The sequence below is a fragment of the Tachysurus fulvidraco genome, chromosome 10, assembly GCF_022655615.1.
Source record: "Tachysurus fulvidraco isolate hzauxx_2018 chromosome 10, HZAU_PFXX_2.0, whole genome shotgun sequence".
NCBI classification, from domain to species: Eukaryota; Metazoa; Chordata; class Actinopteri; order Siluriformes; family Bagridae; genus Tachysurus; species Tachysurus fulvidraco.
Genome location: NC_062527.1, coordinates 14,256,332 through 14,272,450, shown reverse-complemented (window position 1 = coordinate 14,272,450; position 16,119 = coordinate 14,256,332). Strand labels below are relative to the sequence as shown.

The 16,119-nt window shown below is 36.8% G+C and overlaps 1 protein-coding gene across 2 annotated transcripts in view; it reads right to left on the bottom strand.

Moving 5' to 3' along the window:
- LOC113659899 (dedicator of cytokinesis protein 2) overlaps positions 1-16,119 on the bottom strand; it is a 107,849-nt gene that overhangs the window by 67,630 nt on the left and 24,100 nt on the right. For both annotated transcript variants that reach the window (XM_047819359.1, XM_027172969.2), the window contains exons 22-24: positions 12,756-12,864; positions 11,948-12,018; positions 8,376-8,482 (exon numbers count right to left, since the gene is read on the bottom strand). In XM_047819359.1, the coding sequence (XP_047675315.1) occupies positions 8,376-8,482; positions 11,948-12,018; positions 12,756-12,864 (287 nt within the window). The remainder of the gene's footprint in view (positions 1-8,375; positions 8,483-11,947; positions 12,019-12,755; positions 12,865-16,119) is intronic.

Genomic DNA, 16,119 nt, shown 5'->3' with positions numbered 1-16,119 from the left:
CACAGTTGGGTCCTTAAGCAAGAACACTAACTGTCAACTGCCCAGATGTACCCTGTCTCAGTTGTCAATCATTCTGTATACAAGCATCAGTCAAATAAGCAAACGTAAAGATAAATCAAACTGGCCGTGAACTCTAAATCCATTTTCCTCATCTGTATGTGGTTTCATATTAAATTTCTGGGATTATGGATTGTTTTTTCTCCAGGAATGATCCTTCCCAATGTTGCCAAACAGCAACAACAACAAAAATTGAATGTCACCCTTGTCAATTTTTGTTGTCTGTCAAAAACCCATTCAGGTTGGTAGAACGCTTTCAGCTCATACATAATTTGTCTGAATAGTTTGTCTATTCTTAAAACGAAAGTCTTTGTGAAAGAAAGAAATCAGAATTGCTCTGCTGTCTGAACAAAGCTAGCGGCTCTGACATTTTCAATTCAGATTTTCTTTCTCACATGCTACTGACCTTGCAGACTGGAGGTAATGTGACTTTTAGGTCAGTTCAACCTTCAACATAATGTGACAGCGAATAGAACCCAAACCAGGTCAGTAATGTCTGGGATTATTGATTCTATTGTGAGAACAATGACCACAAATTGGATCCCGATATTTGTCTGGTCTTAAACTATTATCTTTCAAATTGCCAGTGGTGTGGGATCCAATCTTAAATCTAGTGATCTACTCTACAGTTGTGATCTTTGCTCTGATTTCTGCTCTGATTACTAATGAGGACAGATTTGTCAGCATGATCTCTGTGCCTTATGTTTAATTCTTGGCAAATCCTTTAGTGTAGAGCCAGGCTATTCAATTGACGGCCCGCAAGGTAATTTGTTCCGCGCCTTCAAGTAGCCTAGTGTGAAAGACATCTCTATAATAAATTTAGTTCAGTCGGATAACGGACCCTACTGTTATAAAGTGATGTGTGTCTGTTCCATTCAGCACGAGCCGCAGTCGTAGCACAGAGCAGGAGTCACATGACAGGTGAGTGGTGCGAGTAACCTCTCCTGTGAGACACGCTGACTGTAGGATGATGACAGATAAAAACTTTTATTAATCTAATTTCTTCTGTTCATTTCTTCCTTTGTTTTTTTTTCTTCAAAAGAAACCGGGAAATTTGTGGAAACAAAATTAACCCTATTCTAAGTACCATAGCTCTACTTACACGTGTGAATTGTCCTTCTCACACATGAATGCCATTAAAACAATAAACACACATCCGTCACAGCCCAGAACCTGCACCACTGTATGTGTACTGCACTGACAACATATACAGCTGATTTCCCTGCTCTTGTAAAATTTAAAAAATGTAATTTTTTATCAAAAGAAACAGCCTAATTGTTTGCCAATTATTGAGATGACTTTCAATATTGTTAACCTTTTTATTATGTGAACTTAAGTTTCAGTTAAATGAGTTAAATTCTAATTTATTAGGCTCGCTGATTTAACCATTTGAATTGATTTAACCATTTGAAAAAGCCCAATTGGACGTCTTACATTGAACTGATGTTGTTGTATTACAGTTTCAAAATACAACATAGCAAGGAAAAAAAGCTTACTTGGGTGTCTTATGGTGCAAAAATACAACAAATGGGCTCCTATATTGTTATCGTGTCATCACTCATTTTGCTAGCCAGATCTCTCAAGCCTCTCATTTGGGAAGCTTTTCATGAACTGGCCCTGTGACAAACTAATTGAATAGCCCTGGTGTAGAGAGAAGTTTGCTTTGTACCCAAGACCTGCTTTAGTATCCATAAAGATTGTGTTTCTCCTTGAAGAGGACATGGTCCCTTTTAAGTCACTCCTCGCACAGTTTTATCCTCATGTCTTCTCAGGGACCTATATTTCCCCACCAATGTTACCTTTGTTTCCAGCTCAACTATATCTCAAAAACCACAAAAAATAAAAAAAAATTAAAAAAAAATTAGCACCAAATATTTGGCTTTTGAAAGGTGATGCGTCGTTTTTTTTTCTTTTAAACCAAGTTCACTATGTTGTACCTGCAATGAATTTGCAATACATATTTTATCATCTTTTTAATTATTGTCTAATAGACATTTTTCACTCAGAAATCTCCCTTGCCCTCTCTGAATCTACCGTTAAACAGAAATGGTTCTCATAGATACGGTGGCTGTGCTTACATTTCCCTGTTGTTTGGCACAGTATCTGTGAGTGTTTACTGGTAACTTGCCCAACAAAAATCCTTCACCCACTGACTTTTTCCTACAACACCATTGCTTAATTTGGCATAAAATTAACTGACATTCTCAACACAGCTTATCAATTGCTAGTTGCATTACACTGACTTCCTAAATCCCTGGCAATGCAAATAATCAAATTAATAAATAAATAAATAAAATAAAACAGAAAATCTTTCTCAGAGCTCAGTGATATGACTTTATAATTGCTATTTAATGCTTTAATGATCTCAGTCTGTCAGATATTAGCGTGTGACAGTAGAATAATCCAAGATAATTGCCCCATATTATATTCATGAATCTAATTTTATTTCAAGTGGAAATTAAATAAGCACCTGTCAAATACATCTGTGTTAGATAATGACACGCAGTGGTGTACATGCATCCATAATCTCTGTGTCTTATTGAATATACTTATAACTGACACTTTTAATGATTGAACATGAATTTGTGGTGTTTCTAAATTCATGATGCTAATACCAAGCCATTTCATATGGAGATTATGAAACTTGACCAAACTTTAGACTAAAGCTACTTTCAGAAAATCATGTGGATATTTTAAAATAAACACTTTAGAATAACAATACATGAATAATCATGCAATAAATGCACTGTATTGCGTAATACTTACTGAAAAAAGAATTAATGATGAGTTAACCCTTGTATGATGTTCGGGTCTGTGAGACCCATATTCATGAACATCAATATTTTTAAAAAACTTTGCTTCCTTGTAAATTTGTTGATTTTTCCCACTCATAACTTGATTAAATTTGATTTTATTTTTTTTATTACATTTTATTACAAAAGAACAAAAAATGAGTATCACTTTAATTAAATTGTGATGTAATAAAGGTAAAGGGCAAATAGTAACCATATATGCTGTTTATATTGCTTGTAATTGGGATAAAGTAAACACCTGTAGAGTATTTTTACATAACATTTTTGATTGTGTTGAATTAAAAACCTAAAAATGCAGCAGGTCCACCAGACCCACGAACACTGGCTGAGTAACAAACATACGAACAACATACTGTACACGGGTTAAGGCATTTACTAATCACAAACTACAAAGAGCAAAATTTAACTCTGACATGAGACCACCTTAAGTGCATGTTAGTACATGTTTCGTTTTCATAGAGGCAAACTAAATGTTAATTGATGCACTGGTTAAACTAAGAGTTAAATTAAGTTAAGTTCAACTGCTGCCATAAATCCAAGACTGAGCCACTCAGAGCATGTACTAGTACTATGGTGGGATTGGAAGGGAAATTAATGAAAATAATGCAAAACAGTTTGTGATGAAACACTTTGTGTTTATTATTAGTGCCTCTTTATAAGGTTTGATAAGGTGGATCAGTGTAAATTAAAGTGTAAAGTAATCCAGACCCATCCAGTGACATTTGTGTACACAACAGGATATGCAAATTATAAACAACTTGAAAATTTGCATGTTTCGCTTATATTAAACTTCTTGTTTGATTGAGCATGTTTGAGTTTACGACTATATGTTAATACATTAAAGAGGGACATAAATATTATACAGTACATGCTAGTACATGGTTGTTATAAACACATGAATTCAGTCTCATGCTGTAAGTCACGGTTAGCTGTTCATTTGTAATTGATTAGTTCATATTTCATATTTAATTATTAATTCAGGCTTTAGTGTGTGATTGTTCTTGTAGTGTTATTGTAAAATGTTACCAAAATAATCATGTTCCCTGGTTAAAAGCTTCACTACTGACAGTAACTACAACCAGTCAGGTTATGGAAATCCCTTCTGCCTGCAATTCACATCCATTCAAACTCGCCTGTCACATCACTCATTCCCATCACCCCCACCCCCCACCCCCCACCCTTTCTACTGTATCTGACATGTTAGGGATTAAGCATGTATCGGTCGGTGCTGATAGTCTGACCAGGGTATTACAGGGTATAAATGTCTCGCTCCCTTTTCGCACATCTCTGACGACATGCCGCAAAATGGATCCTTGCCTCAGCCTAATATGCTGGACAAATTTCAATTAAAATGCCTGTCAATGTGGCTCGCAGGGGAGGCGGTAACTCACAAATAAATAAACAAGTCCATGAATAATTAAATGAGCAAATGGATAGCAGCACAGGGAGCTACAAGCCAGATTTTGGAACGATGTGATGGCCTTGGGCCAATCACCATGAGCCAAAGAGAACATTTTAGACTATTTATATTAGAGTTCAGTATGGTGCATGCAAGTGGTGAAATGGCATATGGGACTGCACCATTTACTGAGCTGCATGAATTGAAAACAGTCTGGTACGTGGTCTTAGGATTCTAAAAAAGTGCCAAAGGTGTTAATATCCTCAAGGGAACATTCAGGCTTTGGGACATCTAGGAACTACAAATGTATATCTATACCACCCCTACTGGTAAGGACTTCATGCTGCCTGATCAGCCTCCAGCATAATAAGTAAGTGTAACACTGGAAGCAGCCAGTTGTGTTTTGATTTTCAGTTGGTGAGACCATTTTATAAAGCCTAAACATATCACTCTGTAGTGCTTTAAATGTCATGCTGATGTACTGCAACTTCCCAAGCACATGCTGATCATCAAACCTCAGCAGCACGTGGGAGGCAACAAAATGGTTTTGAGTAACAAATGTTTTTATTACACAATCTTGAAGATGCGACTAGGTCAAAAAGTCTACTTCTCTACTAAGTATACTGTACATAAGCTCTGAATAAAACTTAACATATACTTAAACAAGCTTCCCGACACAAACTTGTTCCACTTAACTAAAGGTTCCTCAGTTATACTGTTATTCTTTGCAAAGACACACAGAGTCTTTTCTACTGCTTACGGTGAACTTGTGTTAACACATCTAGATTTATGAATGTAATTGCACTTTGAAAGCGTTCCTGTGAATGATCTTTGTCTGTACCTTCTAATAATACATCTTGGCCTTCGTTTGTGAAAGTCATTTTTAAATGCTATCTGGAAAAAATATACAATCAAAATTAAGAATGAATATATTTAGAAGACATTTTATTTAATAAAAGATGTTAATTTTAAACATATGTATGGAGTGATTTGGGATTCTGTGTAAATGATCCCAAAAGCTCAGTGCATGGCTTTAAAAAATACTGCAGCTTTGTACTAAGTGTTTATTCTCTTGCACTATTCCCGTTCATCAGAATGTGTGATATATTTTAAAATATTACAGCTTGTAATATTTACCTTTTGTCAAATTAATTGACAGTAATTTACTGTAAAATCTATAGGATCTTTTTTCATAGTTGTGTTGCTCTGACTAATTTGCATTATTTGTGTGCAACAGTAACACTTTAATGTGCCACCTGGGAACAATAAAATGTTATACTGTCTTAATTAGCAATAGTTAAAGACTGATCTGTGATCATCTGTGATTTACAATATAATCATATGTGTTTATAATGGTACAGGCTTTAAACAGAATATACCTAGCAGGATGTGTTTCATTCTTTCACAGCCTGGAATTGGCAAGTGGTGATTTTAAATGGTTTTCCTGTAGTTACTGTTGTGCATTTGGTTGTTTATCAGGCTGCTGCTAATGTGTGATATCCACTCAGGTCTCTTAAAGCAAATGATGTGATGGAGAGAAAGGGATAACAAAGAGGTAATACAGATAAAGAGAGAACAAGAATTACTAAGAAAATTAGGAAATAGAGCGGAGCATAAGTTAACATTTTTATAGACAGACTACAAGAGGTTGAGAGAGAAAGAAAAATGTAAATATAACAGAACAATCAACAGGAATATCCAGAAACAGAAAAACTCCTAGAAGATCTGAAATGACAATTTTCAACATTATTGGCAAGAACCAACATTTCATCAGAGAAATATTTGACTCTATAGCATATGTAGCTGTGTTTTTTTTTTTTTTTTTTTTTTTTTTTTTTAAGGAAATCTCAGCTGTCTTCTTTACAGTATCGGATTATTATAAAGCACCTCTGTGTTGTCTGCTTTAACACATCTGTCTTTGCTTAAATTGCTATGTCTCGTCTTATGTAAAACCAGGTCATATTTACCAGCCAATAATTATTAGCTGTTGCCTCATGTTAGCCTGTTGAAATAGCTATTTAGACCCTGGAGCTACATAAAATTCTTAACCTGCCACATAGTGTGCAGCCCAGGGCAAACAGTGCAAGACAGTACAATACATGACAAATACAGTGGGGCAAAAAGTATTTAGTCAGCCACCAATTGTGCAAGTTCTCGCACTTAAAAATATGAGAGCGGCCTGTAATTTTCATCATAGGTACATTTTAACTATGAGAGACAAAATGAGAAAAAAAATCATAAAAAATCAGTGACAACTATAACTAGTTTGAAAGTAGTGTTAGCTAATTAGAAGCTAGTTTCATCAGTAAGCTTAGCATTAGCAGTAAATACATCTGTTGGTATGAATATGACTTAAAGTTTACACTTCAAGTTACGTTATTAGATGGTTTTTACAAGTATTAGTTAAATATCCTCAGGAATCCGGACAACTATCCTATGTATAAGTACAGACAATTCTAAATGTATAAACATTAAATACTCAGCTCAACTGCATTAGCAGGGAAGAATACAAATGATATGTTTGTAAATACAAACAAAAACAAATCTTTTATGAGATCCTGTATCTGACAAAAAATGTGAAAAAACTAACAAATTGCTTCTTTTCAGCATAATTTCAATGTATATGCTAGCTTGTTTTCCTTTCAGCAGATAAAGAGCACAGTTTATCTTCTTTAAAATCTTTATGTGATGATTAGAAATGGAATTGTTTGTAGTTTGGTGATCAATTATAACTAGTAATAACTGCAAATTAACATCAGCTAACACTGGCTATACTGAAATAAAAAGGACGCTGAATTTACTTTTTACTTATTATAATACGAACTGAGTAACATTAGCACAATTAGTTTCTGTACATCCAACATGATTTCAGTATGTAATATAAGGTCATACCTGAGCTGGGACTCACCAGCTCAGGTCATCAGTCCCACTTACTGTGAATGTATAATCCCATCAGTTTCAACCTCTGCACAGAATTTCCCAATCAATTGCTAAATCTATATCATTCAAACTAATAAGGAAAAACTGTTTAAATTAAGTTTAGTACAAGCAACAAACTCACATTTGCTTGTGTAAAATGACATTTTTAAATGAACTATATGTTTATGTAATATGTAATATGTGGTCAGTCAGCGTAATCTGACTGACCACATATTCCTTTTTTTAGTGTAGATTGCTAGGCAAATTAAATAACAGCTCATATAAACCAGTTTTTATGTTTACACACCCCCACACCAGAAATAAAACCACTTCCTATTGAGAACTGCTTCAATGCTTTCCTTTTATCTTCTATATTTTGCCATTATTAAATCTTAAGTTAAATGACCTGGATGATACACTTGTAGTCTGATCTCTACATTGGCAGTTGCTCAGAACATCACTGACATGAACACACACAGCTCTGATTAACTGTAAGCCCATGAATACTGGATTCCAGGATGAACTGCACCGTCTGCTGTCTTTCATGTGCTGGAGAGTGCTGGGTCTTTAGCTTCATTAAAGAGCCCTAATGAGGACTTTCTCTTCATTAAAGAGAAGTGTGGCCTGCCAAACTGAGTACCGATCACACTCACCTTGGGATCTCCATTGGTGTCAATCATGAAGTGTGAAGCAAATACACACAGGCAAACACTCATGGCTGTGTGCCCAACGTCTCCATTATTAATCCCTGGCGGATGTTTCACAACCAGAGTCATCACGGGCTTTATTAAAACTCACACACACACACACACACACACACACACACACACCATTCATCACCCATTAGCATCTATTTAACAGTCTATTGGACAGGACCAGGCCAGGGGCTACTGTTTACCCACGCGTAATGATTCGGCTCATGGAGGATAGAAAGAGAGAAAACATTCCAAATATGATGAAAGAAAGACGGCATGAAAATAGTCAAATGGAGCATACAGTAGATTGGAGGTCATAGTAAAGAGAGGAGGGAGAAAATGAGAGGAAAAAAATGGAAAGAAAGGATCAAGGAGAAAATTAAAGGTTAATGGGGTCAGCCAAGGCAATGACGAGAAAAGGTGGAGGAGTAAATGAGAAGGAGGAGACGGGAATCGACAGAGTTAATGAGATGGACGTGTGAAACCGCTCACCCTTCTTCCTGAAAAGGCGGCTGCTGACGATCTCGGTCATGGAGGCAACCTTATGTTTCTGCAACCTGTCTGGAGGAATACAGGTGTAGAAATCATACAGCAGCTTACTGTAGAGGAAAACAGAGGGAGAAATGGAGGGGGTTAATGAATACCATTCGGAGTGGAGTGTAACCTTTGTGTTTGATTCAGAAAATTGCAGTGGATAGCACATTGATCTGTACCACCAGCCTTTAAAAGCTTTAACAACCTAATAGTAATACATAACACAAGGTAAAGCTGAAGATTCTTCTCAAACATCCAAAATCGGGGCTAAACAAGAAAACAAACACTAGGAGACATTTTAGCTGTGTTCTCTAGGCGTATATCGATGTGCCGAGCATCGATCATCAGTCAGAGAGCAAGTCCTGCACGCTGTCTCCCTAGGCCTAAAGGAACACTCGTGATTGCACATTATTGATTGTGTGACTAAGAATATAATTGGTCTGTGTTTGTGTGTGGTGACAACAGAGAAACTAAACACATACAAACACAAAAAAAACTCCCTTTGCTGCTAACTCTCATTAATAATACCTGCAGAAATATGTTCATCAAACCGAGAGCATTATCACTTAATAAAAATAAATAAAGTGCTCTGGAAAGCTTGTTGAAGTTCCTCAGCCAGATGATGACTTTGTGTGCTGCCAAAACAAGCTAAGTAGGCTAACCAAATGTCAGCGCATTAGCACACAGCCTCATCGTCCCATGTGAAGCAACGTGGGCCAACGCACTTTTAATTAGGCGACAATGGGACTGATTAAAAATAATCACTTTGAGTGAGCTCAAGTGTGTGTGTTGGATGGTAAAGTGAAAATTGGTAAAGTGAAAATTTTGCACATAGATGTGCAAGTGTTTGAGAGGAAACAGGTTGGGGATTAATCATTTATATGCATGTGTTGTCTAGTGTCAAAGGCCAAACAGCTTTTTTATTCTCTTCTCTTGATGATTGCTACCACACACACAGTTGCTAATGCGTTTGCTAATGCAGGACCTAGGACACATGGTTCCCGGTCCTTGTCTTTGGCAATTAGAATTAAGGCTTGTGACATGTGCAGATACTTATCACAGTGGTGCACAAATTTTTCAGCAAAATAAATGACTGAACTATTTGAAGGCTTAGGTGCCTGAACTTAAATTCTTGGGATGGATTCATAGGATTATGTTTCTGAGATTCCTGGTCTTAGGTTCCTGTACAAGATAAATATGTACCTGGGTTAGAGTTTTATGGCTTAGGTTCTTGGTCTAAAGCTTCAGGGCTAAAATTGCAGGATTTAAATCATGGTTTTAATCTTGGCTGAGTTTTATAAGCTGATTTCTGGTTCACATTTTCACTTCATTTTCCCTTAACCATTATTTGATGTTTTAGTTGCCAGTAACAAATGATACATTTCAGTAATAATGAATGAAGGTAATGTTAACAAAGATACACAATAATTTAGCGTGAAATACTTGATATTTGTTTAAATGTTAACTAAATACATTTGAATTCCACAATGTTTTACTTAAGTCTATGTCTTAATAAAGTCTATGACTTAATAAAGTCCAAATAAATAGACAAAGAGTTTTTTTTCCTTAATAAACCTAATGTTTGTATGATGCCTAAACACAGTGGCTGAAATACAGACAGGGTGTTTTTAAGATACAAAGACACCCTCATGTTTTACAAGATGCTAAAATCCTTATATTTACACTGCAAAATTAAAAATAAACAGTGTACATTTTTCAGTTTCAGCAAAGCCATGATTTAATTAAAATACAAAACTATAAGCATGGCTCAGGTGAACCCACATGGGCACAGGGAGATCACATACTATCCAGAAAGACTGTATCAGCTTAAAAAATAGTGATAGCTTACTTATATCTGCTATAAATATTAAATGTTATTAAGATTTTTGTTCATTAAGTTCACGTGTTTTGATGCCATGTGCTTGTCAAAGTTGATGCAACTTTATCGATTATCGATGTTTGTCAAATATTTTTCTTATTTGGCCTATTATTTAAAAAAAATAATTAATGCATGTGTTACTTTGCCAATCTTACTAATAGAGTATTAAACAATGACATTCCTGTTTTGTTCATGTTTTGTTTATAATTTTATAAGTATTGACAAAAGTTCCTGTATTAGAAGAGCAATTATCCTCGTAAACGGTGTATGCTGTAACTGGAAAGTTGTGAGGTTAAAGAGCAGAACTGTCAAGCTACCGCCATTAGCCCTATTCAGATAACAAATAGCCCTGCTTGTAACCTTTAATTCTTTTCACATCGAAGAATCTGGTTAGAATTTCCTCCGTGACATTAATAAAACATCTAAAGTATAAAACACTACCTCATCCTTTCTAGTCTCTGTTAACAAATTCATGGTGGACATTTTGGTTCAAATGCTTTAGATTTGCTGCAGATGTCAGAGCTTATAGCATCTAGTGCACAAAGCCTAGGGTTGGGGGTTTGATTTCTACCTCCGCCATTTGTGCATGGAGTTTACATACATGTTTCTCCATGTTTCAGGGGCTTCCACTGGGTAATCTGGTTTCCAAAGGCATGTGCTATAGGCTGACTGTCTTGTCTTAACTGTCTGTAGTGTGAGAGATTGCGGCTTGTGATGGGATGGCACCCTGTCCATAGTGTCCCCTAGCTTTTACCCAGAGCACCCTGATATAATCTCCAGGTTCTCGGGGACTCTGTATAAGATCAGCAAGACAGAAAATAGATGGACGGATGAATTAGCCCCTGTCAGACTGGAATATGGCCCTGAAATCAAGGACATACTTCTGGCATAATAACATAAACCTTGACTTCAATATGGGCAGACATGAGAATGTGTGAACAACGGTCTTTGATCATCTGTTTCCAATAGGCTTTTCCTAGTCAAAGCTTTTTTTTTTTCTCGGCTCTTTCTTCATGTCTAACATTAAAATGATTTTCTATTTTGATTTTGGCATATACAGTAGATCATGTTCCTCTTCCAGCTTATAAAAACATCCTTAAAAGTTTTGTGCTCATGTCATTGTTCTCCTGCTGTAACGCCACATGCATTCTATAATTTTGCATTTATTTACATAAGAATGTCTCAGCATCATACCTTACATTTTTGTCCTCTTCTTTAATAAACTTATATAAAATGGCGGGAAAAAATCTCACACAGAGTTTCGCATTATTTAAAACAGACTTGAACAATGTCACAAAGAAGCAATTTTCTCTCCGCAATGCAGACTGCTGTCTCTCATCTTCAGGCAAATTAGCATTCATGGAGCATTCGGCAAAGAAAGCTTCCCAGATAGCGGCTGAGATAAAACATATTCCTGTTTGGCCAGAAAAGGACCTGAGAGAAGCTGTAATTTTATCAAAAAATAAACACATTCATTACGTTGGAACGGTATCCGTTGTCTGGTAAGCATTTGAGAGGACTTTAATTGAGCAACATGTGAGTCGACCGTAAGTACTGTTGTGTTTGCTGAATTCCCTGAGTGTCAACCTTTCTACCCTTTTCTCCATTTTTTTATTTTTTCTTTAACCATTATAATGAGTGGCAACCTCACCTGAGCAGCTTTGCATCAAACACAGTCTCAATATCTTGCAGCACAGCAGGCAAGTACTTCAGAGCTGCCACCTACACACAAACACACAAAATACACACTTTTTTATTTAGAGCTGTGTTAATTTATATGTGACTGCTGATCACAGTAGCTTAAGGTAACAAACTTGTCTGGTTTAGCTAAAGTGTCCAGATCCAATATGATGAGCATAAGTAAGGAAAAATATTTTACAAAGGACATTTTCAAGCACACACACATTTTACTATCTTTAAAGGGACCTTCATGTGTATAAACAGAATGCATGTTGTATCTAGCACTTTCCTATGTATTGGGCTACTTTCAGGGGTGCACAGTGGCTTAGTGACTACCACATTTGCCCCAAACTTCAGGTGTTGGAGGTTTGAGTTCCACCCCTGTTCTGTTGGCTTTAAAGCATTTGAATGTTCTCTGTGCTGCAGGGGTTTCATATGGGTATCTCTAAAGAATCTGTAGTGAGGTTGAGATTGCCCTGCAATAGGTTCGAACACTGCTCACTGTGTCCAACACCTTGCAACCCAGAGTTTCCTCCAGTGTAGGGTTAGGGTTAGGGTTAGGGTTAGGGTTAGGGTTAGATGGATGGATGAATGGATGGGTGGATGATTAACTCATTATTTTATCTACTCTATGCCTACACCTAAATCTAACCCTAATTCTAAACCAGACATAAACCTCAGCAACCAAAATCAAAGCAACCTAAAAGCTATTTTAAACTAAAAGCTACAGTTCCTCGTTTTTTTTGCTCACCACGAGAAGATAAAAATATGTCACACACCTGCTGAAGTAGGGTGGTGTGGTAATCACTCTTCATCAGTCTGTTGATGGATTCAAATAGGCCTTTTAGAGAGTCTTCAAACTCTTCTTGCTCCTTCCCCTCATAGAGCCTAGAGGAAGAGAATATGACAATTAATTAGTATTAAATACAAAAAATTGTGTACAAAAAAAGTTCTTTATACCTGTTCATCACCAACATATGAAATATATAACAGATTTGCACATTCCCTACACTGTTCACATTCTTTAAACGGTGGATTCTTCTGGAGGAGATGCTGGTGTCGAACATAACTGGTTCATGTGCTACATTCAAACGAATGGACAAATTACTATAGGTACTTCAAACGATTCATAACGACTTTGGAAGTTTAAACTTTCAGCCAAGTTTCAACTAACTTTTGAAATCTCAATGTTTCTCAGTGATGGAATTTATCAAGTCTTGCGGGAAATGTGGATATTAACAACAGATCTGTTTTAATTCTATATCATCCTGCTTTTACACATTTCGACTAAAGGCCCTGTAGCTATCCAAATCCTTAGCTTATGAATGCTCGCTGTCTAGTTTTTCCAGTTGCTTAGCAACCCTGTCATAATGAATTTAAGCGCTTGAAGAGTAAGAACATGTTGTTTCAGGAGTTCGCATTTAAAAGCACTAATGGTTGAAGACCAGAAGTATTTTAGTACTGGATTAGAATTGAATCATTCAGCAATAGTCCGTGCTTAGACAGTAAAGAGGTGCCAAACGTTTTGAGACCGGCTGCACAACCTGCACTGGAAAAGGTGTAGCAGATAGGACAAGTGTCAAATCCCTTACTTGTGTTGGTTTAATGGCTGTAAGGCAGAGAAATCTCGTCACAGTGCTGCACTGAGAGCTCCAGCCTGACTGACACTTCAATCAAAGCTGTCTGATTTAAGAGACTGCACCAAAACCGTCTCACTCCATTTTCTCTCTCTTTATACCATTCTGTTCCTATTCAACCACTTCTCGCTAATTGTGTCTCGCCATTTTACCTCTCAGTCTGTTCCCCATTTCCGATGTCATTTGTCTCTTTTCACACTCATTCTTCCCTTGGATTTATTTTTTGCTAAGCTAACCTCAAAGTTCTCTTCACTCCTGATCTTGAGCCCCACACTGAGCTTTGTCTCTATTCTTACACTCCTGACTCAGCTCATAGATGAGGCTTGTAATTATGTGGTGTAAAACCAGAGACGGTTCCATGACTAGGCTTCACACACACACAGTATTGCTCATGCTTTCTGCCAATGAGATGGGACTACTGACTTTCTATAATCACACCATTCTCAGTATTTATAATTACTCTGAAGGAACAGCGGTGTTTACAGTGCCACTGACCTTCCACACATGCTACTGGGACATTACACAGGATGTGTAGTGTTGGTGTCTGATGTCGCTACTCTAATAACATAAAAACAATACACACTGTGTGTGAAAAAAAATTAAGAATAAACTTAGGGTGATGAACAAAGGATGTACTACAGAAAAAAGGCATTTACACCTGTAGTGCTTGAAGAACGTTTCGCTCGTTTTTGTACAGGAAGGACAACAGGTTTATTAGATGTTAAATGTCATGGTCACAAGATAAGTAATACCTCATTTATCAACTTAGTTTTCAAATTCTCCATATTTTCTTATTATTATGCAAAATTAACTCTTGTGAAGAAGGAAGAGAAAGAAAAAGAAGCTCAAAATTGATGTCCTTATACACATGAATACATGCAGGGGTAAAAACTAGTCACCAAAATTCTATGACTGATCATCTAGCATTTTAACACTATTAGGTTATTTAAACTAAGCTTATTAATAAATATTAGTGTAGATAATGAACACTACACCTACACCTGAAGCATTCCATGTACATAAACCAGACCAAAATCTAAGTAACCAAAAGCTAATTTTGGGATGCAGTTGTTATATTAAAAACAAAATGTTTATTCAAGGACTTCAGCCAAATGTCCCCAAATTCAAACCTGTCAGATATTCCCATCCTTGTGGTCGCTATCACACACGCACACCAACACAAACAAGCCCTGTCGTAACTTCAACTTTGTGACTGATTCCCAAACATTATTCTCAAGAATCTGCTGATATTGACTGGAATTCATGCGACCCTCAACTTTAACCAGAATCCCAGTACCGGCACTGGCCACACAGCACAAGGTGAGTAATACCTCATTTATCAACATAGTTTTCAAATTCTCCATATTTTCTTATTATTATGCAATAATACACAGCATGAAGGAACCTCCACAAAATTTTACTGTGGGTAGCAAGAGTTTTTCTTGGAACGCTGTGTTCTTTTGCCGCCATGCATAACACCCCTTGTTATGACCAAATAACTCAATCTTTGTGTCATCGCTCCACAGCACCTTATTCCAAAATGAAGCTGGCTTGTGGCGTGTGTGCAGAAAAGGCTTCTTTCGCATCACTCTTCTGTACAGCTTCACCTTGTGCAAAGTGCTGAATTGTTGAACGATGCACAGTGACACCATCTGCAGCAAGTTGATGTTGTAGGTCTTTGGAGGTGGTCTGTGGGCTGTTTTTGACCGTTCTCACCATCCTTCACCTTTGCCTCTCCAATATTTTACGTGGCCTGCCACTTCAGGCCTTAACAACAACTGTGCCTGTGGTCTTCCATTTCCTCACTATGTTCCTCACAGTGGACACTGACAGCTTATATCTCTGTGATAACTTTTTGTAGCGTTCCCCTAAACCATAATGTTGAACAATCTTTGTTTTCAGGTCATTTGAGAGTTGTTTTGAGGCCTCCATGTCACCACTCTTCAGAGGAGAGTGAAAGAGAACAACAACTTGCAATTGGTCACCTTAAATATCTTTTCTCATGATTGGATGCACCTGTCTATGAAGTACAAGGCAAACCAATTGTGTGTTCCAATTAAAAGGGTGCCAAAATGTATGCGCCTGTCTGATTTCGTTTTGATGCATATCGCACATTTTCTGTTAATCCAATAAACCTCATTTCACTACTGAAACATTAATGTGTCCTTCACTTATTTGATAGATCAAAATGAAATTGCTGATCCAAACAAATATTTATAAATGAAAATCATGGAAATCGTCAGGGGTTCCTAAACTTTTGCATACGACTGTACTGAATACCAGATCAGAATATATGTAAATCCCTGGACATGCACACACATACACTCTCTTTCTATAAACTACACACCACACACTTTCACACATCAAACGATGAAAGATGGAATAAAGCTTGTGCTACGGTGTTAGCACAAACACTATCAAACGTTACAGGACAAACATCTGTAAGGCTTGTGGATAGTGAGATTGAGCATTCTCTCATACACACCCACTGCACCAGAGTGTTAAT